Genomic DNA, 26,062 nt, shown 5'->3' with positions numbered 1-26,062 from the left:
ATCCTATTTTCAGTGCTTACAATAATCCCATTTTCAGTGCTTAAAATAATCCCATTTCCAGTGCTTACAATAATCCCATTTTCAGTGCTGACATTAATCCCATTTTCAGTGCTTACAATAATCCCATTTCCAGTGCTTACAATAATCCCATTTCCAGTGCTTACAATAATCCCATTTTCAGTGCTTACAATAATCCCATTTTCAGTGCTTAAAATAATCCCATTTTCAGTGCTGACAATAATCCCATTTTCAGTGCTGACAATAATCCCATTTTCAGTGCGTATATAATCCCATGTTCTGTGCTTAAAATAATCCGATTTCAGTACTTACAATAATCCCATTTTCAGTGTTTACAACAATCCCATTTTCAGTAAATAGTAAATTTAGTAAAGAAATCCGCTCTCTGGTCCTCGTTGTACCCAGTAGACCTCTCAATCCCATAGATGGTGGACATAATACATTAGCCTCTACCATGCAACGGGAGGCTGAAAAACTACCGAGTGTTAATGGGGTGGCTACGGAAATAGTATATGTACGGTGGAGGCAGAATCACCTCTAAAATATAGAGATGGAGATGGCATGTGTAAGGAGACAAGGGCGCAAACTAAAATCTGAAAAAAAGAAAAAAATTATAATCTACAGGGCTCTAGAACTGAAGGATATACAGACTGGTAGTAATATGAGTAATGATACCGGCGAAAATGTATATAACTATGAACCAGCATTAAAGTAATTAAAATAATATATATATATATATATATATATATATATATATATATATATATATATTATGAGAGAGAGAGAGAGAGAGAGAGAGAGAGTAGTATCTTGTGTTGCTGTCTCTCATACATTCAGATCTAGAAGGTTAAAATATCTAGTTTCATTCTTTTTTTTTCTTATAAGTTAAAACAGTTAACGCAGTTAAAATTTAACGCCATACGAGAGAGAGAGAGAGAGAGAGAGAGAGAGAGAGAGAGAGAGAGAGAGAGAGAGAGATTCTACCCTGAGAGGTGCGGTATGTAAACACATCATTTCTCAGAGATGAATCACATTGCCAAGGCATCCCTAAAACCGATGACCTTTCGATCAACGACCGGATAAATAAACCAAATCCTTTCGATCGCTTTCATCATCAAACCTCCAGTTTTCTTTTGGTGTAATATCGCAAGGGTAGAGGGAGAAATGGCAATGTGCGCATGCGTCCGGTGAGGCCGGGGTGCCGTCTGTCCGAGAAGGGAAAATGTGTGTGTGGTGTGCGCTCAAGTGTGTGTTGTGTGTGTGTGTGTGTGTGTGTGAGAGAGAGAGAGAGAGAGAGAGAGAGAGGAGTTTTTGTGTGTGTTGTGTGTGTTTGTGTGTGTGTGAGAGAGAGAGAGTTTCTTTGTATTGGTGGGCGTGGTCATTATGCAAGTATAAATTGAGGGGAGAGAGAGAGAGAGAGAGAGATGAGGGAGAAGAGTTTTCTGTTTTCTTTGTATGTGGACGTGGTCATTTAGCATATTTGCGTGGAGAGAGAGAGAGAGAGAGAGAGTTTCTTTGCATGCGAGCGTGGTCGATTTTTGCGAGTATATTTGTGAAAGAGAGAGAGAGAGAGAGAGAGAGAGGAGAGAGAGAAAGTAGTGGCGTGCATACAAGTAATTTTACCTTAGAGGTTAAACACTTAAGTTACTTTCAGTTCCCCGTTCATGAAATGGTAGTATACAAAATAAAAACAAAAAACATTTTCGTTATAAAAAAAAAAAAAAAAACTTTTCAATCACAATATAAAACAAGACCATAAACTTTACAGTTATTTTATATATGCAAAAAAAAAAAAGAAAAAAAAGAAGCCTCGTAAACTGCACGATCTTTCCATTGCTTCATTAGTTACGCGTCTATCCCTGTCACTACTAGTTACAGAATGTGACCAACAAAAATAAACATGTCTATCTTGCTGTCTGCCATTATCTCTGTCTGTCTATCTGCCTGTCTATTTCGATTATCCCGGAGTCTTAACGAGTATCCGGTTACGCTTTACAGCAGCAATCGCAGCAGACAAAAGGGACGGACGCATTTCAGTTTTATGACTTGTAAGATGGTAAGGAATCAAACAAAATTTAAAATACAATTAAGATATACTTGAACACTTATATATATATATATATATATATATATATATATATATATATATATATATATATATTGGCCATTTAGTTGAGTTTAGAACGGTTGCCTTATCATCACCAGACCATGGGTTCGATTCCTAGACGGGGCATAACGATGCCGGCTCATTGCGTCTGTTGGCCTGATAGTGAGTTATATTCCAAAATATTAGAAGATACGTAAAAAATAAATATAAATATATATATATATATATTATATATATTATATAGGATAGTATGTATATATTATAGTATATATACATATACGTATTAGTATAATTAATATTAGGGCCTCATTTAAACTGGATGGTATCTAGCGGAGCAATTTATTCAGGAAAAGTTAATGCAAGGAACATCTGTGTAAGTGATAAAGTTTATATGTGTATATAGTATATGTACATGTGAATGTACTTGGCTGTGCAACTTTATCTTACATAATATGTATATACATAAAGATACGTGCATGCAATCATGAACATCTATGAAAAATATTTCATTACAATGCTTTAAAGATGCTGAAAAAAAATTGTCACCGCATTCAGTAAAAAAAAAAAAAAAAATGAAGAAGCCGGAAGGGGCAAAGGACACCAGGAAGCAAAAAGATGCATAAATTTCGAATCCCATCTTTTGGATACATTCGCCTGCAGACATGAGAACATTAATTTCCTATCTTGGCTTCCCAAGTTGCCGGTATTCATGAAAAGCAAATCGCTCCAAAGTTCCGAACTTTGCTGAAGGCTCGATCAAACGATAAGCCAGCGCGAAGAGAGAGAGAGAGAGAGAGAGAGAGAGAGAGAGAGAGAGCAGGAAAAAAATCACGAAATACTTATTTTATCAAAGTCGTTCCTAACTTATTCCTTTTAAAATAAATCATGGACGAGGCCTAGGTGTATTAACTTACACAACCTCATGAAGGACTTAAAAATACCCCTATTTGTAAAGACCCTTCTTTCTAATGCTTTTGTAAAACTCCGCTAACGCAGAGATACCTGCTAAACCCCCCGCCCCCTCCCTCCCATCCTCTACCAACTCCCCCAATGCCGAATTATACACGCCTCTGAGTAAAACATATATATATATATCATATATATATATATATATATATATATATATATATATATATATATATATAAATATATATATAAAATATATATATATATATATAAAATTTAGGCAAAAGGCCAAGCGATGGGACCTACGAGGTCATTCTGCGTTGAAACCTAAATTGACAGTAAAAAGGTTTGAAATGTATAAAAGAGGAAAACCTCGCAGTTGCACTACGAATCAAATGTTAGGAGAGGGTGGAAAGTAAGATGTAAGAGAAAATGAACGGAGGTACAGTAAAAGGAATGAGAGAGGTTGCAGCTAGGGGCCGAAGGGACGCTGCAAAGAACCTTAAGTAATGCCTACAGTACACCGCATGAGATGCACGGATGGCACTACCGCGCTACGGGGACAAACGCCTCTGAGCAGCATTCATGTTCTACCTATTCTGCAAAATATCATTGATTAATTGATTCAACTTTTTACTGAAAAAATAAAGGACTAGCAACACGTTTTTTCTACAACCTCTCCGCCTACTTTTCTCTCGAAAAATTCTAACTCACATTCTCGGCAAAATATTCCACTAGACTTCACCCTTTTCTCTCTCCCCTCCTCTTCAGATTCACTTCCGGCATTCCCCGTCATCATTTCTTCCTTATACCTCACAGCCACAGTTCGAACAATCCTGACTTTTTTTCTTTTACCTTTCCTATTTAATTCCTCTATCTATTCTGCTCTCACCTTCCTTGTCAAGTTCGCAAGCACATTCAAAGTACTATTTTATTTTCTCCAACAAACACTGCATCATATTATCACAATCGCTATTATAAAGAATGATCCGATGAAGGCATAGAATTCCTTTTCGTGTCACTTCCTTGAAATTATGCTTCCATTTCGAACTAAATAATAACCTAGTAACATTTCTTTCTAATTTCTCCCTCCCATGTGTAGGCCTACATTTGAACTGCCTCCTTTGGAAACCATTTATTTTCATCAAGCAAAACTCATCGTGGCTTTCTTCACTCTCCTTCACCACTTAAAAAGCTTTCTTTTTTATTTTCTTTATTTATGAACTGACTGTATAGAATGGAATGGTATTAAGAGTTCAGGCCAAAGGCCAAGCACTGGGACCTAAGAGGAAATTGAGAGTATGTAGGTTCGAAAGGCGTAAGAAGGAAAGCCTAGCAGTTGCACTACGAAATAATTATTGGGAAAGGGTGGAGAGCAAGATGGAAGAAAGATAATATGAATTGAACGTTCAGTAAAAGGAACCAAAGGGGTTGTAGTTAGGGGCCGAAGGGACGCTGCAAAGTACGTTTAGTAATGTCTACATTGTACCCTACGAGATGCATTGATGGCACTAACCCCCTAAGGGGTAGGTAACTGATAGTAGACGTGTATGATTATATATTTCTAAGATGGTACATTTTCTTTCTTCTGATAACATTAGGCATAATATATCTACTTGCACGAAGTTTATTTTTCTGCCTCGTAGTCTGAAGTCACTTTTTTTTTTTTTTTTTTATTCCAGACTATTACTACTACTAATAATAATAATGGACTTTATACCAGTAACTTTAAATGCTTTTATGGATTGTCTTATCTGGTCAAAATGCTTCCAATTCGTTATGCTGGTCAGAATTTCACCAGTTTCTTCAGCTGGTTGAATTGCTTCCAGTTTCTTATGTTGGTCAAAATGCTTCCAATTTCTTAAGCTGGTCAAAACGCTTCCAATTTCTTGAGCTGGTACAAATTCCTTCCAATTTTTTAAGCTGGGAAAAATGCTTCCAATTTCTTAAGCTGATCAAATTGCTTCCAGTTTCCTAAGCTGGTCAAATTCCTTCCAATTTCTTAACCTGGGAAAAATGCTTCCAATTTCTTAAGCTAGTCAAATTGCTTCCAGTTTCTTAAGCTGGTCAAATTGCTTCCAATTCTTAAGATGGGAAAAATGCTTCCAATTCTTAAAAATGGTCAAATTGCTTCCAATTTCTTAAGATGGGAAAAATGCTTCCAATTTCTTAAAAATGGTCAAATTGCTTCCAATTTCTTAAGATGGAAAAAATGCTTCCAATTTCTTAAGATGGGAAAAATGCTTCCAATTTCTTAATAATGGTCAAATTGCTTCCAATTTCTTAAGATGGGAAAAATGCTTCCAATTTCTTAAGTTGGGGAAAATGCTTCCAATTTCTTAAGCTGGTCAAATTGCTTCCAATTTCTTAAGATGGGAAAAATGCTTCCAGTTTCTTAAGCTGGTCAAATTGCTTCCAATTTCTTAAGATGGGAAAAATGCTTCCAATTTCTTAAAAACTGATCAAATTGCTTCAATTTCTTAAGATGGGAAAAATGCTTCCAATTTCTTAAACTGGATCAAATTGCTTCCAATTTCTTAAGATGGGAAAAATGCTTCCAATTTCTTAAACTGGTCAAATTGCTTCCAATTTCTTAAGATGGGAAAAATGCTTCCAATTTCTTAAACTGGTCAAATTGCTTCCAATTTCTTAAGATGGGAAAAATGCTTCCAATTTCTCAAGGTACTCAAAATGCTTCCAATTTCTTTTTCTGGTCAAAATGCTTCAAGTTTCTACGCTGGTCAAAACGCTTCCAATTTCTGATACTCGTCAGAAATCTTACAAGTTCTTGCGCTGGGTCATAAAGCTTCCAATTTCTAATGTTTGTTACAATGCTTCGGGTTTCTTACGCTGGTCAAAAGGCTACCAGGTAAGGAGATCTCATGGAGTCACCCACTAAAAAGTCATTCTGTTGTCAGATGATATCAATAAATAAATATGAATACTGAAAATCACAATATTTAACTTTTATATCTCTGGTAAAATTCTCCTTGCCTTTAGATCCTTCAGAAACAGATGGTTAATCAAAGATACTTTGACACTCAATAAGCAATCCCAGAAGTCAAGGGTGAAGTGGCGCTCTCTCTCTCTCTCTCTCTCTCTCTCTCTCTCTCTCTCTCTCTCTCTCTCTCTGCGGAGTCTGAGATGTTAGAGAGATTTTATAAGTAATCTTACCTCAAGCGCATCTTTGCACAGAATTGCTTGCTTGGTCACAAAATTGTTTATTTTTCTTCTTATTAACTTGACTCATTTTATTTTCTTGCTTGTTACACAGGTTTCTGTGTTTTGCTTTTTGTTAGCTTGTCAACATTTCCTTTTTCCTAGAATTTCGTTGGCGTAATATTAGGTCATACAGACTGAAAAATCGTAGGTATATCTTCACTAACATTCTGAGAGAAATTAATCTTCAAAAACAACGATTTTACTTGCTTACTAATATGATGCCGCATTGGAATAACGACCTAACAATCCGTGGAAAAATGAAAAATGTTGCAGACGTTGCAATATGATGGTCAAATAGTCCCAATGCGCAATAACAACAAATTAAGTGAGATTATCCCAGGATAGTTTCGACGTCTCCTCTTTAAAACACCGCCAGTTTGATTTACTCTGCATTATATCTCTCATTAAAATCTTACTATCTTAATAAGCAACGAGAGTTTAGTTGCACTAAAATAACTATTCCACTAGTCAGGTCAGGACGTTTAACGTTAACTGCCTACTAATTAAAATAACTATTCCACTAGTCAGGTCAGGACGTTTAACGTTAACTGCCTACTAATTCCCTTTAAAGAATCAAAACGCGATTCCCTACTTTTGGTTCGAATTCGGGTTCATTACAAAATATAACCTTCCCTTTTATTCGTGTCAATAAAATGACAGGTATTATAACATATGCGAGAGAATGAAAGAATTTCCAGCACTGAATCACAATTGTCAAACCCTCTTTCCGTCGTTAAAATCACTACTGCCCTAACACACCCCAAGAAGATTCAATTCCGACGAAATAAACATCAATTATTCTCCACTAGAGGAATTCCCTTCAATTCCCTTCATTGCAGCCCAATCTAGAAGAGGTTTAAGAACCCCTACTCCTCTGTAATCTGATATATCCTGATTATAACACCCTCGCGGACGACATTCTACTGCTCTAAAGATATAAAGCAGATGTCTGCAAACTCGTCAATCAGTGGCGTATATAATGAGATAAGGCAGAGAAGGGTCCCTCCGCCTTAGCTTAGGATGTTACGCCGACCTCCTCCGGTTTTGCACGTCTGCTGAACGATAAGTATCTAATTTATCGTTCAGGGGATCTCGAGTTGATGTTGTTTGTAGAGTATCATGACAACATGTATTAACAAACTTCACGTGTTTTGTGTATGATAAGTCCACTTTTCTTTACTTTTCGGGTTAAGAAGTACGACAACATTTGGATTTTGCAACTCAACTGAACGATACTAATCTTATCCGTCGGTCTAAAGATCGAAAGTTGATAAGATATCGCCATGAATTTTAACAAGAATTTTCAAATCACTTCGCGCGTTTTTATCCTATAGTAAACATTTCTCGAAATCAGCACTCGGTTTTACAGCTAACAGATGTTCTTAAGGGTTCTTTGAAGCGTGCTGGGGCTTAGATAAATGCATTTTAGCTGCTCTTGCGTCTGTCTTGGTTGGGCGGAGTCCAGAGGTACAGAAGAGCGCTCTATTTCTCTTACACATTTGTACAACTTTGGAGGAGGACCCACGATGACATAAGGCCAGTTGAATCTACACCAACCAGTGACACCTGTTGCTATTTTCGCTTACTCGGGGAGTAAGCCTATAAACTACTTTGCTATTTTCGTTGTTGCTGTTCTTGTTTGGGGAGTTTAGGAAAGGGCTAAGGAAGAGCTTCAAAAGGTCTGAAAAGGTGTTTCACACTGAATAAAAATACAGGAATTTTATTATTTATTTATAAAATGAGAATGTAATAAATAAATAATGTGCATGTTAAACAGTACAGGAAAATTATTTCAAACAAAATATAGCATATTTATCTTAATTTTCGTTGGTGAAACAAGGCTCTATTTGAACAAATTTTAGCACGTTTTAATTTACGTTAAAAGTTAGGATTATTATGTTTACAACTTATGCGTGAGGGGATCATGCCTTGTATTGATTTTTGGAATTTTAATGGCTTACTACAATTATTATTATTAATCAAAGAGTGATGAATTATCATATGAAATCAGAGATAAAACTATGGCGGTGAAAGAGTTCTTCAGGGCAGAAATCCAACAAAAATTTACAAAAATTGGAAAACGGAGAGTGTAACCATTAAAAAACAAATAACAAGCAAACAAACCCGATAAGCCAGCAAACAGATACACGTGTACATTCATAAACATCAACGAACATCGTAAAAACGAAGTCGAAGAGGACTAGACGCTGATCAAGCGAGGACATAAATACACAAACGAAAGAGCTCGCACTCCAGTGAGAGAGAGAGAGAGAGAGAGGAGAGAGAGAGAGAGAGAGAGAGAGAATTTGCCGACGGCAATGACATTTCGCTCTCGGGAAAATGAGGACGCAAAATAAAATTGTCCAAGCGACACCCCCTGTTTAATTTTCGCCGAGGCAGAACAAATTCTCAAGAAATAGTACGAAATAGGGTGGGCGAGGTTTCTCTGCCTCGAAATTGGCATTTCCCTTAAATTCTCTTGAATTCTTGATGATTGTGGCTGTTATCGCGCCAGTTTATGGTACTCACTAAACGGTTATTTTATTTTTTTTATTTTTATATAAATGTAAGTTGCTTATTATACTCTGCGTATTCACATTTATACCATACAACAACATATGAAATGAAAAAAATTGTTGCCATCAAGTTTTGTCGTTTTGTTTGCCAAAGGAAACTTGCTGTCTGTAAATGCAATCACTTTATAAAATACGCAAATAGTTCAGAAAATTAAACATTCGTTGGTAATTTTCATAAAAGAGACCATTTGCAAATTATTACATGGTTATTACTCAACTGCTATGGGCCACCGCTGTGTCAGGGAAAGGAGGAAAAATTAACATATGCGAACAATCATTACTCACAACAAAATGTATACCATCACAGTCATCCAGTACCCTCTCTCTCTCTCTCTCCAAGACCTTTCCCCACATGGCCCAGAGCCATAAAATGTCGCAGCCATCTTGGCAGAAATCATTCCCTCATTTTATGCGACCCTCGTTCACTGTAATGACCCTGGAAGAATGAATCAAACATCAAGTGCCATTTCAAGGCCTTCGCTATTACTCCACCTGACTCCCTCCCCGGGACAACAATGACGGCTAATTCAGCCTAACACTTGTTCATTGTCTACGATCTTGCGTTGTGCTCTTCCAAAGTTCATTTTGGCTTTTCGTTTACTGGCCATTCTTGGTTTACTACGATCCTTTGCCAATTGTACCAGACAGCTTTGGTTTGGTGCGAGTTCCAGAAACGGTTCGCCTTTTATTTTACAACCCTCTTCTTTTATCCGGGTTTGATAGTGTCAATTCATTTTGACTGGAAGTCTATAACCTGGTTTTGTTTGGTGGCAATTTCAGTTTTTCAGTAATCAAAACTTGTACTCTTAAGTATGCATACTCAGCAATCGAATTTTAGAGTTACCACGAGTTTTCGATTTGACTCAAACAATAGAACTACACTTAAATTTCACAACAAACAGCAATGAAATGTAACTTGTCTTAACACTGGCCGATATTTTGTTCATTTTTTTTTTTCATCGGAGAGCTAATGTTTACCTATTTGAAAATATCTTTCCATTTGTAATATATTAGAATCAAACTTGTACTCTTAAGTATGCATACTCAGCAATCGTATTTTAGAGTTACCACGAGTTTTCGATTTGACTCAAACAATAGAACTACACTTAAATTTCACAACAAACAGCAATGAAATGTAACTTGTCTTAACACTGGCCGATATTTTGTTCATTTTTTTTTTCATCGGAGAGCTAATGTTTACCTATTTGAAAATATCTTTCCATTTGTATATATTTAGAACAATGACAAAATTCACAAAGTTTTATCGGAGAACTAATATTTATTTATTTGAAAATATCTTTCCATTTGTATATATTTAGAACAATGACAAATTTCACAAATTTTTTTATCGGAGAGCTTATATTTACCATTTTTAAAATCTTTCCATTTGTATATATTAGAAGAATGACAAAATTCAAAACTTTTTTTATCGGAGAGCTAATATTTACCTATTTGAAAATACCTTTCCATTTGTATTTATTTAGAACAATGACAAAATTCAAAACTTTTTTTATCGGAAAGCTAATATTTACCTATTTGAAAATATCTTTCCATTTGTATATATTAGAACAATGACAAAATTCAAAAGTTTTTTTTTATAGGAGAGCTAATATTTCCCTATTTGAAAATATCTTTCCATTTGTATTTATCTAGAACAATGACAAAATTCACAAACTTGGGTGAGCATATCACACACAAACAATATATAAACGTAACTTTTTTCTAACACTCGCTCTTTAAAACGAATGGACGTTAGTGCATCTATTCGTGTATTTAAGCCCTGAACAGCCTATTCGCAACCGATTAAGCCAGTAAACTCAGTCTAACTTAGCATGGCACCAACCTCGCCTAATCTTTCCAACAACACCAATTTTGCTCGTATGAAAGCCTGTTGAATGCGAATTCGGACAACATTCCCGTGTAAATGCATACATGTAGACACAATGCATAGGAATAAAACTGTGAATTCGAGGCAGGTCTTCGTGTGACAAGCGTTTAAAAATGAAAAAGGATTCGGCCTAATCCTATTATCTTCATACAACTCACGCGTGGCCTTCGTGTACTAGGGACTGTATCATCTTGACCAAGAACAGTGACAACCCTCTTTTACTCGATCTGTCTCATTGCCTGTCTGCTGTGTCTCTGTACTTGCTTGCTGTCCGTCTCTCAGTCTGGTGCTTGTCTGCCTGTCTGGCTAACTGCCAAGATAGCAAACTCGACCAATGATTGTTGTATTCCAGGTCTATTGACCTTGGTTGTACTTGTCTCTCATGCCCTAAGTAGTGCTACTGGTTATCTGCCTCTTCATTTTTTCCCCTCAGGACTTATATTTAATTAATTTAAGAGTCCATTTATAGTTTACGGAGGAAATCTAAAAGCCAACATCCAAAATAATTTCTGAACGTTATGCTTCATAGACATTAACAAACCAGTCCATTCAGCAACGACGGTTTGTAACTTTACACCAATTATCGGCGCCCACACTTGGATATGAGCGATACCGTTTGTCCACTTACTAACGCCCACTATCACGCATTCTCTCTCTCTCTCTCTCTCTCTCTCTCTCTCTCTCTCTCTCTCTCTCTCTCTCGTTACGCACTGCTGACCGTGGCCAAGTGAGAGAAGTAACTTAACTACATATAAGGGTGCATGGGCTGTTACGTGGAAAGGTTCGTAAATGCAAATATACATTTTTTTTCTGATTAGGACTAAGGTTCTAGACATGGCTCCCCTCCTACTTAGAGACTTACGTGGTCTATATGACCACCCTGTAACGAAGAAGAATGATATAAGTTTCGATCTGAGAAATCTCTCTCTCTCTCTCTCTCTACATAAACATTCCAATAAATGTTGATGAAGGCGCCACCACCCCTGGTTGCCAGAACCAAGCCAAAACGAATAGTCTCTTATTGTGCTCTTATTAAATAACTCCACCTTTTGTAAACCTCAGCTTCAGCTCCAAACACCCAACCCCACGCTTTCCTTCGCTTCACTCCCCTGGCTCCATCGACCCCCCCCCCCCCCTCCCCCTCTCAACATACACCCTCGACCCATTTTCCCTAACCGTAAGACTACTCCACCCCCGCCCCCTGTTTTCGTGGCTACCCACCACAGGCTCCTCTCTGGCAACTCCAATTGTGGCGAGTGAGGGAATTAAATGGATTATCACTCTGCTTACCAGAAGACCGTAGCGCGAACAGCTGCATTTTTATGAAAAAAAAAAAAAAACTTCGTGCATTTACTGTGTTTTTTTTTGTGGGGGAGGACGTTAATGATAAAGGTTTGTCTCTCTCTCTCTCTCTCTCTCTCTCTACAAAAGATTTATTATGTATTCCCTTGTATCTTAATTACACATTACACATATAATATATATATATATATATATATATATATATATATATATAATATCACACAAACATATATAGAATATACATATATATATATATATATATATATATCCACACAAACATATATAGAATATATATATATATATATATATATATATATATATATATATATATATATATATATCCAATCTAACTAATCCCAGAGGCGGGGGCTTTAGTGACAAACCAATCGGCTTTAAGTGAATCTCTCTCTCTCTCTCTCTCTCTCTCTCTCTCTCTCTCTCTTACATGATCCCCCACTGCTTGATTCAAATATTGAGCCTGGTGACTGATGGATAAATGAAAATAAATTAAAAATAATGTAACGTTCAGACTGTTGACGTAATGTTATATGATTTTGAATCTGTCGACTACTTGTGAGTAAATTGTACGAGTTTTAAGAGGAAATTTGACAGTATGTTTTTAATTATCTGCAATCTGTTGATATCCTCCATATTAGCAACATGCAAGGCGCATTAGTGGCATTGCACTGAATTGGATGTCTAATGCGTGGAGGTTATATGCCTTAATTATAATATTTACCTTTTTTCTAAACCTTTGTTTTAAGTTGACTAGACTTTTCGATTCCGAACGATTCGGTCATTTATTTGTTTGTTTTGTTTGTACGGTGTTTTTACGTTGCATGGAACCAGTGGTTATTCAGCAACGGGACCAACGGTCTTTACGTGACTTCCGAACCACGTCGAGAGTGAACTTCTATCACCCGAAATACACATCTCTCACTCCTCAATGGAATGGCCGAGAATCGAACCAGCGACCACCGAGGTGGGACGCTAATACCATACCAACCACGCCGCTGAGGCGCTGATACCGTCATTTGCTATGCCAGTAATGCCATTTTTTTTTCTTTGCAACATGGCGCTCAGTTTACAGTGAATCATAAATAATTGTATATCTTGATATACCTTCTCGGGCTTTTTCAACAGTAATGAAGGAAACCGTTTTATCCAAATTAAGACGCCAGTTATGCAATTCCAAATATACATTCCACAATATATCAAACTGCATACACATAAGTATTGTTCAGCAGGCGTAAACATTCTTCAAAAGGGTGTACATGCATAGGATACATTTTTAATAAATAGAATAGGAATATCATACTCCACTGCATAAGTTTATTCAAGCATGAGTATAGTACACAAGCATAGTAAAGAAACAAAGCCTATGTTTACACACACACATACACTTATACATACCCACATACTACGACCTCTGTTCATCAAAGCTATGTCGGGGAAAAAAACCTTTATAACTAGTTCCAACCAATATGAGTCACATTTCTCTCTCAAGAATGTAAATATAAGTAAAAATGATTAACGTAAATGAGTAAATAAAAGCTATATATTCACACCCAAACTAACATTAAACACACACACACACACACACCACACATATATATATATATATATTATATATATATCTATATATATATATATATATATTTATATATTATAAATACATACATACATATATGGTTGCAAACATTCCATACCATAAATATGTAATGCATTCATGCTTGCACGCATGCGCACTTTGCTTGTGGGTGGCTCCGTCGTCTGCAAGGGATGAGGGGAGAGAGGAGGGGGTCGGGGTCCGGGTCCGATACCTCAGCCCTTCTTTCAAACAAAGAATCTTCTGACAGTATCATGACCCCTGTCGGGGAATTATACGGCAATTATCTCTCAAATTACTACTGTTAAGAGACGTCCTCTTGGGTCAAAATATACAAATTAATTCTTTTCTGCTGCTGCTGCTGGGCGATCGCAAATGCATGATTTAAGAAAGCTCAGGCTGAGATCATCCTCTTTTGAAGTCATCTTGAGATCATTCACAGCCTCTGTAATCTTCACCATTGCTAACCTTTAAATAAAAAAACCGTTGTGAAATCTTAGGCAGGGATAATTCTCACTCGAGGTAAACTTCATTCAGCAAAGATGATTGAAACTGGAGCTCACACTTGGCAGAGTTAACTGTCAATATGAGCATCAGGAGAAATCATCTAAAGCAGATTTATTGTTCGGGATACATAATCCATAAACAAGGAGATCTCCAGCAGAGATTGCCCTGTCCAAGGATAATCTCATGCAGATTCAACAGCAACAAAATCCCCACAAAAGATAGTTTCAGTTCATTGAATCTTCAAAGAACGGTTCCAACTGAGATGATAGTCAGTGAAATATTCCAAGTTTCCAGCAGCCTCTCCATCAATCATTCTCTCTACAATTAATATTAGTGTTATAAAGCTTTGGCTGAGGCTTTCCTTAGTGTTATAAAGCTTTGGCTTAGGCTTTCCATAGTGTTATAAAAACCTTGGCTAAGACTTTCCTTATGGCAGTCTTAATTAACCAGACATAAGCGAGATTTTAGGCAATCTTCAAGAAATATCCTTTTCAACAAAGATACTCCCTGCTCGGGATAATCGTCAGTAGAAATAACATCGAGTGGATACAGTCTCCAGTAGGTAGAGCACCGAGCAAAGCTGATCCCTAGAAGAGATAATACTGAGCAGAGATGATCCTGAGAGGATTACTCCCCATCACACGCGATCTCAGGCAAAGGCGATCTCGGAAAGAGATAACAGCACCATAATGTCTTATGGCCGCGATAAACATGAGTCCGGAGAGGCTTTGCAAAACCTCGACGCAGATGAAATTGGACGCCCCGTTCTTGAGAAAACGTGGGTGGCGGACGCCAAGGGGGCTCCTAGGTCGCCATCCCCTTACGAGGACGTCCCTAGCCAGTTATCCCGGCCCCTGAAAGCTGACTCCGCCATATTAAGGTACCAGGACGCACTGACCTTTCGGTTTAGGGGGAAGGAAGAGAGACCGTCTTACCCTTGACGACGACATGTTGGTACTCCTCTATGACTTTAAGAAGGGATATTGCGACATGTATTCCGCGGTTCAGATAGGTCGTTTCAGCTCGGTGGAACACGGGTTCTTATTTCAGTAGGAAAGAGGAGCCTGTTGTAACACCCCCGCTCCCCCAACCCACCTTCATTATGATTCAAAGACTTGCCTGGCGTATACTCGTATTCAAATGAATGTGGAGCCATAGATGGATTCCATTATTTGTTCAGATCGCTTTCTCTCTCTCTCTCTCTCTCTCTCTCTCTCTGCCCTTCAAATGCGTCGCTACTGTTCTTTTCTTGAGAGACATAACCAATGAAAGAACACTACAGTTGAATACCTTGACAAGACGTTATGCGTAAAATTATGTAAATATTTTAGGTAAGGGTTTGACAAGACGTCGTGTGTCATGTAGTATGTATGTATGTATGTATGTATGTATGTATGTATGTATGTATGATGTATATGATATACACTGACACACGACGTCTTGTCAAACCTTTACCTAAAATATTTACATAATTTTACGCATAACGTCTTGTCAAACCATTACCTAAATTCACCAAGTTAATATATACACTAAAGAACCCTCTGACATTTCCCGACAGAAAAGGACCAATTTCAAATTCCCCTTTAATCGAGGAAGCAGCCCTGTACAGCTTCAGCAAGTCTGCCGAGTTAATTGCATACCCTACAATTTCAGCCTCTCCTAGGGAAACAAACACAAGAGAGAGAGAGAGAGAGATTTCCACGAAGAGATGTGTCTCACATTGTCTCTACGACCTTCCTTTGCCCGCGAGACTTTGTACAGGCAGAGTCGAAAAAACGCTAAGCCTTCATTAACTATTTCGTTGAAAGGAGGAGACGGGAGACGACGACGGGGCAGCGCGAGACGGGACTTTTTGTCGGACTGAGGGGAATCGGTATGCAAGGTAGCGGAGCAATGGCTCAGTTTCGAGAGTAGAGGAGGAAGGAGAGGTAAAAGGAAAAAAAGTTTTATTTACTTTCTCTTAATTTTTTTTATTTAACATTCGATGCGTTCCTTTGAAGCGTTGCCTTACTGTCAAATGGAAGGTGTCTACAAAAAAGAAAGAACGGGAAAAAATGACACTGTAGCTGTAGAGAGAAATAAAACAACGAGAGAAAAGATGTTTTTATTTTTTTACGCAGAGCATCCCGTTGAATCTTTAAAAAAATACCCCTAGAATGAAAGAGTAAAAAGTAATAACACTTTTTTATATCAATTTAACAGGGTTGACTTTTGAAATGTAGTCTTACAGCAAAATGGAAGAGAATATAAGAAAAGAAAAAGGGTACATCCGACGAAGAAAAGTTTTTTAAGCATGAAAGGAAAAAAGGCCGGAATTAGCTTTAGAATTTAAATTAGCTTCGCCAGAGAGAGAGAGAGAGAGAGAGTTAAATTTCTACCGATTCTTGAAATCAATAACAGCTTACTTTTAGATTCGAACTGGGCACAACTTACTAAACCAAAAATCCCCCTCTTATATCCGGGATTGGGACCGGAACTACGTAAAAGCGAGTTAGTTATTCTAAATTTTGAGGAAATTATTTAACAGAGCAACACCGAAACGTTGGAGAGGCAAACGTTGTGTTGTACGTCTGTAGATCGTACAGAATACAGCAATAGAAATATACATAAGAACCTTTGCGTCATCATTAGCAAGCGAAGCTGAGAAATGCTTTCGAAGAGAGAGAGAGAGAGAGAGAGAGAGAGAGAGAGCCGTATTTGAGTAGGAAGTTGGGTTAGTTACGTATGAAGATTGAGGTACGTACAAGGAGGAGAGAGAGAGAGAGAGAGAGAGAGAGAGTTCAGTAGGAAGTTAGGTTGCTAACTCATGAAGAATGAGGTATATTAGGAAGAACAAGGAAAAGATACTAAAGAGGACCAGGAAGAGAGAGAGAGAGAGAGAGAGAGAGAGAGAGAGAGAGAGAGAGAGAGAGAGAGAGAGAGAGCTGTAAGCAGGAAGTGAGGCTATTTTCTCATCATGAAGATGGAAGTATATGGGAAAGAAGAAGGAAGGGACAATCACGAGGTAAGACAAGAAAAGATACGTAACGACCAGAGAGAGAGAGAGAGAGAGGAGGAGGAGGAACTTTTTCTATCTATCGATAAGACCAGTCAGAATAAGGCTATCATTACCTCGCTTAACATTCCGTTAAATTAAAATACCTCAAATCTCAACTACTCCTGCTCCATCACTGAGCCAGATCCAAGTACTACTTCAGCGTCGCCCTCATTAGCCAGAGTACGAGGAACAAGTACTAGGGATTAAATGAGATTAAAGAGAGATTAATCGAGAGTCCTATCGAGTCCTTTGCTGACTCAAAGGACTTCCATAGAGCTCGCTCGAGGGGGCCGTCATCTAAGGATATCAATATGTAGTGAGTAAATGTGTGTGTGTGTGTGAGAGAGAGAGAGAGAGAGAGAGAGAGAGAGAGAGAGAGAGAGAGAGAGAGAGAAGATTAGTCTCATTTGTACTTCAGAAAATAAATGCAGTTACGGTCATCTCTATCGAGGTAGAGGTACCAATAAGAGAGAGAGAGAGAGAGAGAGAGATTAGGAAAAACCTCAAAATATTTATTTCATCAATAAAATGGTTCCCATAGGAGTAAAATACAGAGAGAGAGAGAGAGAGAGAGAGAGAGAGAGAGAGAGAGAGAGAGAGAGACTCACACAACCGAAAAGAGATAATACTTATTTAGGGTACGAACGATCGACCATAATTCGCATCGCGGAAAATAAATATTGGTGAAAAGTTTTGGCCAAGTCACATAAAACAATTTTTTCAGCTTTACCAAATAAGTTCATTCTCGTAGTCTGAGAGCATATTCCTTTTCATTATATTTAGCAACTATTTCTTTTTTAAATCACTGACGTTATCATATTTCTGTACATTGTACTAAGCTTGTCGCGCCCAAATTCACGACTTTGAAGCTTTAATAATACCAGCACTAATAATAATAATAATAATAATAATAATAATAATAATAATAATAATAATATAATAATAATAACAATAATATATAATAATAATAATAATAATAATAATAATAATAATAACAATAATAACAATAAAATAATAATAATTAATAATAATAATAATAATAATAATAATAATAATGCAGTTTTAAAGCAATGCTTCTTAAGTTGAGATAAAGATCTCATCATAGGCTGCAGTTATATATTTCTGAAAATAATACAAAATCACACAATTTTTTGGACCTTCTTGACCAGTTTAAAAAGGAAAATAAAAAGAATATACATAATACATGCATTAATCTTGTCACGAGGAATTGCTTTGTCATATGTGTGTATTATATATACACACACACACACACACACACACACACACACACACACATATATATATATATATATATATATATATATATATATATAATATGAAAAAGCTATTTAACGTGACAAGATTGTAATACACATAAAAACTTCAATTTCTTTCACATCAGGTTAGCTATTAGTATCAGACACTGCTCAGCTAAAATGACATCCTAGTCAGCTAATTATAGCTTGTTAGAATGGCATGAGTCAGCTAATTGCAGCTTGTTATTATGACACCCTGGTCACTTACTTTAATGACAGGTTGTCAGGCATACCTCACTCTCTCATTTTCTTTAAACTTGGTTAAAAAAAAAAAAAAACAAAAAAAAAAAAAAACACCTTTGGCAAATATTCTAAAATCAAGGGAGTTATCGTGACACCTCGAACAGCCATTTTAATAAAAGTTTCTCGAGAATGACAACAGGGTCTCGGCCATTTTAATAAAAAAAAAAGAAAAATAGAAGGAATGTGCGTCTGACATGGTTAAAATCTTAATGACTTTTATAAGAAGTAGCAGCTAACTCCTGTCTGAAATAACTGTCCGTTCAATTTATTTTATCGCGTTGTAAGGAAGAAAAATGGCAGGATTTTGTAATGCTATTAGCCAAAGGAGGGGGTGGGGTAGTTGTCATTCTGTTCTTGAGCATCCCAAGAATATTCCCCAAAATGTATCTGCATCGTAAAAAAAAAAAAAAAAAAAAAAAAAAAAAAACAAAAAAGGGTGCATAATTCAAAGGAATTTTCCAATGTTAGCAATCTTTTATATATAGGTGTATATATATATATGTGTGTGTGTATATATATATATCGATATATATATATATATATATATATATATATATATATATATATATATATATATATATAGAGAGAGAGAGAGAGAGAGAGAGAGAGAGAGAGAGAGAGAGAGAGAGAGAGAGAGAGGAGGATGGACGGCAATCAAAAACCTATTATCAAATATATCTATTAATAAATGAATAACAAAATACTCCAACTTTCACGACTTAAATTGCTTGGCTCGAGAGAGAGAGAGAGAGAGAGAGAGAGAGAGAGAGAGAGAAGGACAAAGCGTAACGAATTGAATTCTGCTTCCGAAGGAATGCTAGCAAACTCTCAATTGAAAAGGAGGAGACGACACGGACCGAGAATCGAGAGGGGAGAGAGAGAGAGAGAGAGAGAGAGAGAGAGAGAGAGAGAGAGAGAGTCAATCCCGTCGGTCAAAGCTGGAGATTCATAATGAGGGGAACGTGGATCAGTTTGGTGGGTTACGAGGCGCGCACTGAGGTCCTATGATTGGATTCTTATTTTTTAGTCTTTATTTTAATTAAAAAGTGGTTGATGGTATACCAATAGAAGTGAATTAAATGAACTGTTTGATTGTAATAATAATATTATTACTAACATCATCATAATCATCACCATATTATTGTTATTGGTAAAAAGAATGACAGTTTATATCTAAATGCTTTTGCGAATATGTTTTCTAATAATAATAATAATAATAATAATAATTAATTTCATATCATCACTTTCACGTGAATCTTAAATGGAAAAATAAAGTCAGCTGAGGAAGATAAATTCAACGAATTTTTAACTTATGTAAACAGTCCCCTCAATAAAGTTTGCTGTGGAATATGAAAATCATAATGGTTTACCTTTTCTAAATGCTAAAGTTCAACACAGTCCAGATACCCTTTCCTTCTCTTTTAAAGTATATCGTAAACCAGCTAATTCAGGAATGTATATTCATTATTTTTCCTACCATAGTTCAAGTGTAAAGTCTAGTGTCATAGTGAATTTAATTAGGCGAGCCCGCTTAGAATCTGTGACCCTTGTTATATTTATACGGAGTTTGAACATACATCTAAAATTTTTCTTGATTTGGGTTATCCAAAGTATTTTCCAGAAAGGTAATTATTACAATCCCAACAATAAGGAAAAATTCGATGTCCCTAACACTTCCGTCTTACCATATCACCAATCAGTATCTGCTGCAAAGAAATTCATGCAACATAATACCTTACCATCCAAAAGTGTGAAATTAGCCTTTAGTTATACGAATCCTGTAGTAGGCAGGCAGTTTATAAGAAACAGACAGGAAAATGGTGACAAGAACAAGGAAGTTGGTGTTTATTCAATGCCATGAAAAGACTGCAATAAAAGATAATACGGTGAAACAGGACGAGGACTTTCTATCCTATTAGAGGAACATAAACGAGATTGCAGAATAGGATCCCAGAAAAGTATGGTAGCAAAACATAGTTTAGAATTGGACCATAGGATAGACTTTAAATGATGATATATTGTACAGGAGTAGTGGTATTGACAAGCGTACAGTTGTAGTTGGGGCTCTTATAAATTTAATGAGTATATACTTTCGAGAATAATAAACCAGTTACTCAGGAAGATTTCTTCACAGATACGTTGGTTTGTTTGGCTGCCAAAATATAGTTAAATTATATTTCGACTGATCCATCACCTTCTTCTTACTCATTATGCCCAGCAGATGTACTTCACGACGTTAGAACGATTTCTGGAACAAACCACCAAATTCACCAGTTTTGGTGACCCAACACCAATATGGCAGCCTCTACTCTGCCACAACGCTCCCAAAGAATTCCTAATAGACTACTGAGCAATTCTGGAGTTACCTGAAAGAATAGCAATCTGTTTTAGTATAGATTGAATTTTTCAAAGAAGTTCTAAACGTATCATTATTTCTATGTTTATTCTGGCTGAAGAGGTCAGCTGACCAAGTTGGCGAAAGCTTCCTGTATATAGTAATATATTCGTACATGCATACTACTGCAGACTTTATTTTTCCAATAATAATAACAGACGACTGTTCTTGGACTCCCGAGACCCTCCAAAATAAAGTAGCTACTTGAATGAAGCAAAAAGTGAATCTTCACCCTCTCTCATCCTTATCATCATCCACACCGACATAAACATCAACATCAACGACAACAACAACAACAACTGCATTCCAACCCAGAGTTACCAGATTTGACATTCGCGTCTTGACCATAGGACATGTCACAATAATCAACAGATATCACAAGTTTAACATACGACTAGAATTTGAGAAATATCTAGAAGTGTTCGTGAACTATCGGTGATAAGATTAGTGTGAAAATAGTAGGATAAAGCGTCTTCTAAGTTAGTTTATCAGTGTAATACTATAAATCAGAACAAGATGGCAGTAAGTTCCAACTGCTGGGAAGAGGTGGCGTAATTTGGCGTGTTTAGCAAATTCGCAATACGATGAGGGTAGCAGGAAGGGAACTGGCATTTCTCATCTATGAAATCAGCAACAGTCCTAACCAAAAAGATACAAAAGCATTCATAGATATATTAGAAGGATATAATCCTTCAACTGGAACAAATCTAATGAAAACATCTTGAAAATAATTGAAGAAGTTTCCAAATAAAATCCAAGTGGTCAAGAGACTCCGACAAGAAAATGAATAAGGTGAATCTTGTGAATATCCTAATTGATGCATTAGGAAAAAGAATGCAAAAGCATGCAAACTGTGTAAGGTTTGGTATAGCATAGTCAATCCACAAAACCTAATCAGAAAATGTGCTGCATGCAACATTCCGACCCATCCACAGTGTGCTGAGGGTAATACAAGATTTTGAGAAAAGATACAAGAATTTTTTGTTCAACATGTCTATCATGGATAGACAATGTTATTAAATCAAGATTGAATGTACAAATAGTTGAGGATGAAGAAGAAGAGGAAGAGGAAGAAGAAGAAGAAAAAGAAGAAGAGGAAAACGGAAGAGAAGTAAACAAAATGAAATGACAGAAAAAAATAAGGAAAACAAAGAACAAGATAAAATGTATGGATGCAGAGATACTCATTGATACTACATATGAGGCAATAAAAGCAGCGTACCTACGAAGAAATAAATTACGACATATGACAACAGAAAAGCCAAATCGAAGAGGCTCTACCCAGATCTATACAATGACGGAAGAGGAAAAAATAGACAAGAAAGACAAAATCTGGCAACCTTTTTGAAAAGAGGGAATTGCAGATTTGGAGAAAGATGTTACTACAAACATCCTAAGATATGTCAAAACTATGAAATATATGGTAAATGTGCATACTTAGAATGGATATGGGGATGATTGCAGAGATCTGCATCCAAAAATATGTAAAACCTAAAAGAAGGAAAAGGATGTAAGTTCGACAAAAAATGCAAAATATATGCACCCCCTGTAGCCATGAATCATAATCAAATAAATAAAACAACCAAGTAATAAAATCCAAAATAAGAAAGAAACAAATAAAGAGAGAAATCAAGAATATCAGGTAAAAAGAGAAAAGCAAACCACCAATGAGATATGCAGAGGTGTCAGCAAAAAATTTCAAAGCATCAGCTCCGAAATTCTACTCAAGAGATAATAACTGTATTTATTATGCAAGAGGATATTGCAGAAACGGAGAAAATTGCAGATTCAGACACAAAATTAATAATTATGATGAAGGAAGATCAAATATTATGGAAAAGTTGGATTTTTTTAATGTCAGAATTTCTGGAAATGAAAAAAAAAGAACACATACCAGACAGGAAAGAGACATGGGAAAATCCTTATTATTACCAGTATTAAATGAAGGAGAAAACACGCAAACCATCATAGTGATGAATGCGCAGGGTTTGTTAGTTACGAGTAACTCAAAAGAAAAATAGAGTACTTAGAAGAACTAACCCAAAATGAAAAGAAAATAGATATAATGAATATAAGTGAAACCTGGTTATTCCCAAGAGACCTGGGAATGATGATCAAATAAATAAAGGGGTTCCAAACTTATAGATCAGATAGAAAAAATAGGAATCAAGGGGGAACCGCAATATATGGGAAAGACAAAAAACAAGGAAAAATATATGAGAAAATATAGTAACTCAGAATGTGAACTAATAGCGGTAGAATTTGAATCTGAAAAATGATGAACATAGTAATATATGACCCCCTAATACTAAAGAGTTTGACTTAATAATTGAAAAATTGGATGATATATGTAGAAATCACAAGGACTGGACTATTCTCCTATCTGGTGACTTCAACTTTCCTTTCGTAGAATGGAAAGAACGAATAGGAGATTGTGGTTGTACTTATACATATAAAAAAGAGAGTAATAGTAGTGCAGAAGATAAGAGGCAATTTGAAAGCTATTAGATATGCTACTAGAATACAACATTCAACAATAAATCACCTGCCAACAAGAAAGGAAAATACTTTAGACCTAGTATTTTGTGAACGAGATGAATTGAAATGTTAAAGAAATAATAGTTTATAATGTGAGTATTTCAGACCATAATGTCATAGAATTAACAGTTCATTCCAAAGCAAGTGAAATAGAGATAAGCAAGAAATGAAAAAGTGGGAAGGATATGGAAAATACAACTTCTACAGTAAAAATAGAAATGGTCAGAAATTAATGAAGAATTAAACAAAGATTGGGATAACATTTTCGTAAGTGATGACATAAGGGTAAATACGGAGATATTATATAAAAATATTGGAGAAAATAGTGGAAAAATATATACCGAAGAAGAAAGTAAACATCATTCATGCATACCAAGAGACAGAAGGATCTTGTTCCAGAAAATCAGAAAGTGGAAAAAAGTCTTGCAAAAGAAAAATGCATGGAAAGTTTATAGAACTAAAAAGTAAGATAGAAAATGCAGAACAAAAGATTATACAATCAAAAGAAAATGAAAACGGGACTTGGAAGAAAAAACCCTATTAATATCAAGCAAAACCCCAAACTATTATACTCATATGCGAAGAAGATGAATAAAAGAAGAATAGAAATAGGCCCTCTGAGAATTGAAGGGAGATTAACGAATGAAAAAAAGGAAATTTGCAACATACTGGCAGAACGATATAAGAGAGAATTCACCCCTAGAATAGATAATGAAGATAATGATATAGAAGTAAGGGATGAAAATAGTGAATATTTAGCTGACATAGATATTAATGAAGCCGATATTGTGCAGGCTATTAATTAATGAAATTAAAAATGGAGCTGCTGCAGGGCCAGATGGAATTCCTGCTATTTTGTTAAAGAAAGTAGTTCATTCTATCGCAAAGCCACTTGCAATATTATTAAGACAAAGTGTATACAGGCAAGATATGATGATGAGCACAAATTAGCATATATTACCCCTACTTTCAAAAGTGGATCAAGACTAGAGGCAAGTAATTATAGGCCTGTGAGTCTAACATCACATATTATGAAAGTGTATGAAAGGGTAATGAAGAAAAATATTATGAAACATTTAATAAAAAATAATTTGTTTAATAAAGGACAACATGGTTTCGTACCCGGAAAAAGTACACAAACCCAACTGTTAGTCCACCGTGAGAACATATTCAAAAATATGAAAAGCGGAAATGATGTGGTTTATTTAGACTTTGCAAAAGCTTTTGATAAAGTAGACCATAATATATTAGCGAAGAAAATTAGAAAACACAATATCGTGGATAAAGTAGGAAAATGGTTAAAAGAATTTTTACACAACAGAAAACAGATAGTTATTGCAAACGACGAGAAATCGGATGAAGCCAAGGTAATATCCGGTGTGCCGCAAGGTACGGTGTTAGCTGCAATACTGTTTGTTATTATGATTGAAGACATAGACAATAATGTTAAAGATTCGGTAGTGAGTAGTTTCGCAGATGACAAGAATAAGTAGAGAAATTACTTGTGATGAAGATAGGAACGCTCTACAAAGAGACCTTAACAAAGTATATGATTGGGCGAGGTAAATAGGATGGGTATTTAACTCTGATAAATTTGAATCAATAAATTATGGAGACAGAGAAAGAAACTATATGCATATAAGGGACCTAATAATGAGACCATCACAAATAAGGAAGCGTTAAAGACCTTGGTGTGATGATGAATAGGAACATGTTATGCAATGATCAAATAGCAACTCTGTTGGCAAAATGTAAAGCAAAAATGGGAATGTTGTTACGGCACTTCAAAACAAGAAAAGCTGAACACATGATATGCTTTATAAAACATATGTTCGTAGTCCACTTGAATATTGCAATATGATATGGTACCCACACTATCAAAAGGATATTGCACAAATAGAGAGTGTACAAAGGTCCTTTACAGCTAGAATAGAAGAAGTTAAGGACCCTAGACTACTGGGAAAGACTACAATTCTTAAAATTATATAGTCTAGATAAGGAGAAGAGTAACGCTACAATGATATTCGGCATGGAAACGATAGAAGGAATACAGAAAATATCATGGAACTAAAAATATCAGAAGAGCAGCAGAGGTAGATTCTATAGTGCCCAAAACATACAGGAAAAATAAGGAAAGCACAACAGACATTAATCCACTACGCACCACGCATCGATAATGCAGCGTCTATTCAATCCCGCGTTGCCAGCTCATCTAAGGAATATATCAGGAGTGAGCGTAGATGTGGTTTAAGAATAAGCTCGACAAATATCTAACTGCAAATCCCGACATCCAAGATGGAAGATGCAAAAGATACCGGAAGATGTACTAGCACTCTCTGGTAGACATTAGAGGTGCTCACATGAAGGGACCTGGGGCAAACCCGACAGATGTAAGGTC

The 26,062-nt window shown here is 36.2% G+C and overlaps 2 protein-coding genes across 2 annotated transcripts in view; both read right to left on the bottom strand.

Annotated features, from left to right (window-relative positions):
* Positions 1 to 26,062, bottom strand: part of LOC135204088 (connectin-like) — a 622,057-nt gene that overhangs the window by 536,381 nt on the left and 59,614 nt on the right. The gene's annotated exons all lie outside the window — the stretch shown is intronic.
* LOC135203934 (uncharacterized) overlaps positions 17,289 to 26,062 on the bottom strand; it is a 42,477-nt gene continuing 33,703 nt past the window's right edge. Inside the window, exon 5 of the mRNA XM_064233864.1 lies at positions 17,289 to 17,368. Within this exon, the coding sequence (XP_064089934.1) occupies positions 17,289 to 17,368 (80 nt within the window). The remainder of the gene's footprint in view (positions 17,369 to 26,062) is intronic.

The sequence above is a fragment of the Macrobrachium nipponense genome, chromosome 44 (genome assembly GCF_015104395.2).
Source record: "Macrobrachium nipponense isolate FS-2020 chromosome 44, ASM1510439v2, whole genome shotgun sequence".
Taxonomy (NCBI): domain Eukaryota; kingdom Metazoa; phylum Arthropoda; class Malacostraca; order Decapoda; family Palaemonidae; genus Macrobrachium; species Macrobrachium nipponense.
The sequence above is the reverse complement of the archived record's forward strand: the minus strand, read 5'-3'. Positions and strand labels throughout refer to the sequence as shown.